Source organism: Protobothrops mucrosquamatus, unplaced genomic scaffold (genome assembly GCF_001527695.2).
Source record: "Protobothrops mucrosquamatus isolate PMUCROS unplaced genomic scaffold, P.Mucros_1.0 scaffold3065, whole genome shotgun sequence".
Taxonomy (NCBI): Eukaryota; Metazoa; Chordata; class Lepidosauria; order Squamata; family Viperidae; genus Protobothrops; species Protobothrops mucrosquamatus.
This window is the reverse complement of record NW_015389076.1, coordinates 142,895-144,706: the sequence shown is the minus strand read 5'-3', so window position 1 is coordinate 144,706 and position 1,812 is coordinate 142,895. Positions and strand designations below refer to the sequence as shown.

At 41.7% G+C, this 1,812-nt stretch overlaps 1 protein-coding gene across 1 annotated transcript in view; it reads left to right on the top strand.

Annotated features, from left to right (window-relative positions):
- The first annotated feature begins 1,188 nt into the window (after positions 1–1,188).
- LOC107296989 (leucine-rich repeat serine/threonine-protein kinase 2-like) overlaps positions 1,189–1,812 on the top strand; it is a 19,082-nt gene continuing 18,458 nt past the window's right edge. Inside the window, exon 1 of the mRNA XM_015826341.1 lies at positions 1,189–1,207. Coding sequence (XP_015681827.1) covers positions 1,189–1,207 — 19 coding nt within the window. The remainder of the gene's footprint in view (positions 1,208–1,812) is intronic.

The following is a 1,812-nucleotide window of genomic DNA, read 5'->3' as shown; positions in this document are numbered from 1 at the left end:
TGAAGCGGTATACAAGTCTAAGTCCTATTGCTATTGTTATTTAACCTGTGATAGCGCAGTGGTGAGAATGGAGTATTGCAGGCAAACTCTGCCCACCACCTGGAGTTCGATCCTGATGGGGCTCAAGGTTGACTCAGCCTTCCGTCCTTCCAAGATCGGTAAAAGGAGGACCCAGATTGTTGGGGGAAAGCTGCTGACTCTGTAAACCGCTTAGAGAGGGCTGTAAAGACTTACAAAGCTGTAGATAAGTCTGTGTGCCAGTGCTGTTGCCAATATTTTAATCTAACTGGTATTGTTAGAAATATTGTACGAAGTTAGGAATTTCATTCGGTAGGTAACGTAGAATTCTTTTGGGATGCCCTCAATATGGATACGAAAGTTTTGTGTAATTTCATCATACTATTTCTTCCAGTCTATCTTCATGCATGGTTGAATAAGATACCTAGCATGCATTTTTGCCTTAATTTGCAGATGGATTAGTGCTGACAGTTGCAACCTGTGCTTAGAACCGAGAATTCGGAAAGTTTTGTTGGCTATATTTATTTGTTCCTTTGTTTTTATTTTTTACATTTTTTTTTTCATTTTGAACAATTTTAGTTTATTCAAAGAAGATTAAAATACAAGAACGCCAAAATATTTAAAAATAACAACAAAACAAAAAAAGACATTGACCCAAAAAGTGTCTTAAAAAACCCCTAACACACATACACAGAACATCCTCCCTAGTTGAATGCTGGTTAGTATAACACAACAATGTTGGAAGGAATGTTATAATCTTCTACCTGAATAGGGGGGGTTGGGCTAGAAGACCTCCAAGGTCCCTTCCAACTCTCTCCTGTTATCCAGTATGTTTAACAAATCCATCCTTGCTGGTTTGAAGGGAATTCTGTCAAATTAAAAATTAATTATTTCAGCGACGGTATGATTTCTTAACTTAGAATACGCCAGGGGTCTTCAAACTTGGCCCTTTTCTGACTTGTGGACTTCAACTCCCAGAATTCCTCAGCCAGGCGCGCCTGGCTGAGGAATTCTGGGAGTTGAAGTCCACAAGTCAGAAAAGGGCCAAGTTTGAAGACCCCTGGAATACGCCGAAACGGTGTTTCATTACATATGTAATTATCCTCCTATAAATTCAGGGAACGTTACCGACTCTTTTAATCTTGTCTCATGTTTTCTATCAAAAAGGCGATGGCGGATTCGGATCCGTGTACCGCGCGGTTTACGTCGGCGAAGAAGTAGCTGTAAAGATTTTTAATAAGCATACATCCCTTAGGCTCCTGAGACAGGTGAGTCAATTGGCAGCCTGCTAATAAATCACAAAGCCGTGAATTTCTGTTTGGAATTCACAAGGGCCAGGATTCGGCCACCTAATCAATGGCTGCTGACCGCCTGGCAGAGAAGGGTCATTAATTATTTGTTGCAAATGTCCACCTGCTCGGGACTCGGCCCAAAGCGTTTTTCCAAGTGGCCTATCTTTGCGTTATTCCGGAATAAAAAGTACGGTTTGCTTCTCGGGTTTTTCCCTTTGGCTGATTTTGGGGAAATCGCTTGAACGACTTATTTATTTTCAACTTTCCCATTTTTTTAATCTCTGCTTTTTCTTGGTCGACTGTTGATTGCAAAAGCCTTGCCAGCTTCTCTGAAACTGTTTGTGACTCTTGGGATCTGTGAGGCAGAGATTTGAAAAATCTCTCTCTTTAGCCTATGCTACAAGCGTAGCATGATGTCCATGGAGATTCTCAGTCATCCAGGCCATAGTTGTCTCAAAGAACCTCTTCCTCCTCCTCCTCCTCCTCCTCCTCCTCCTCCTCC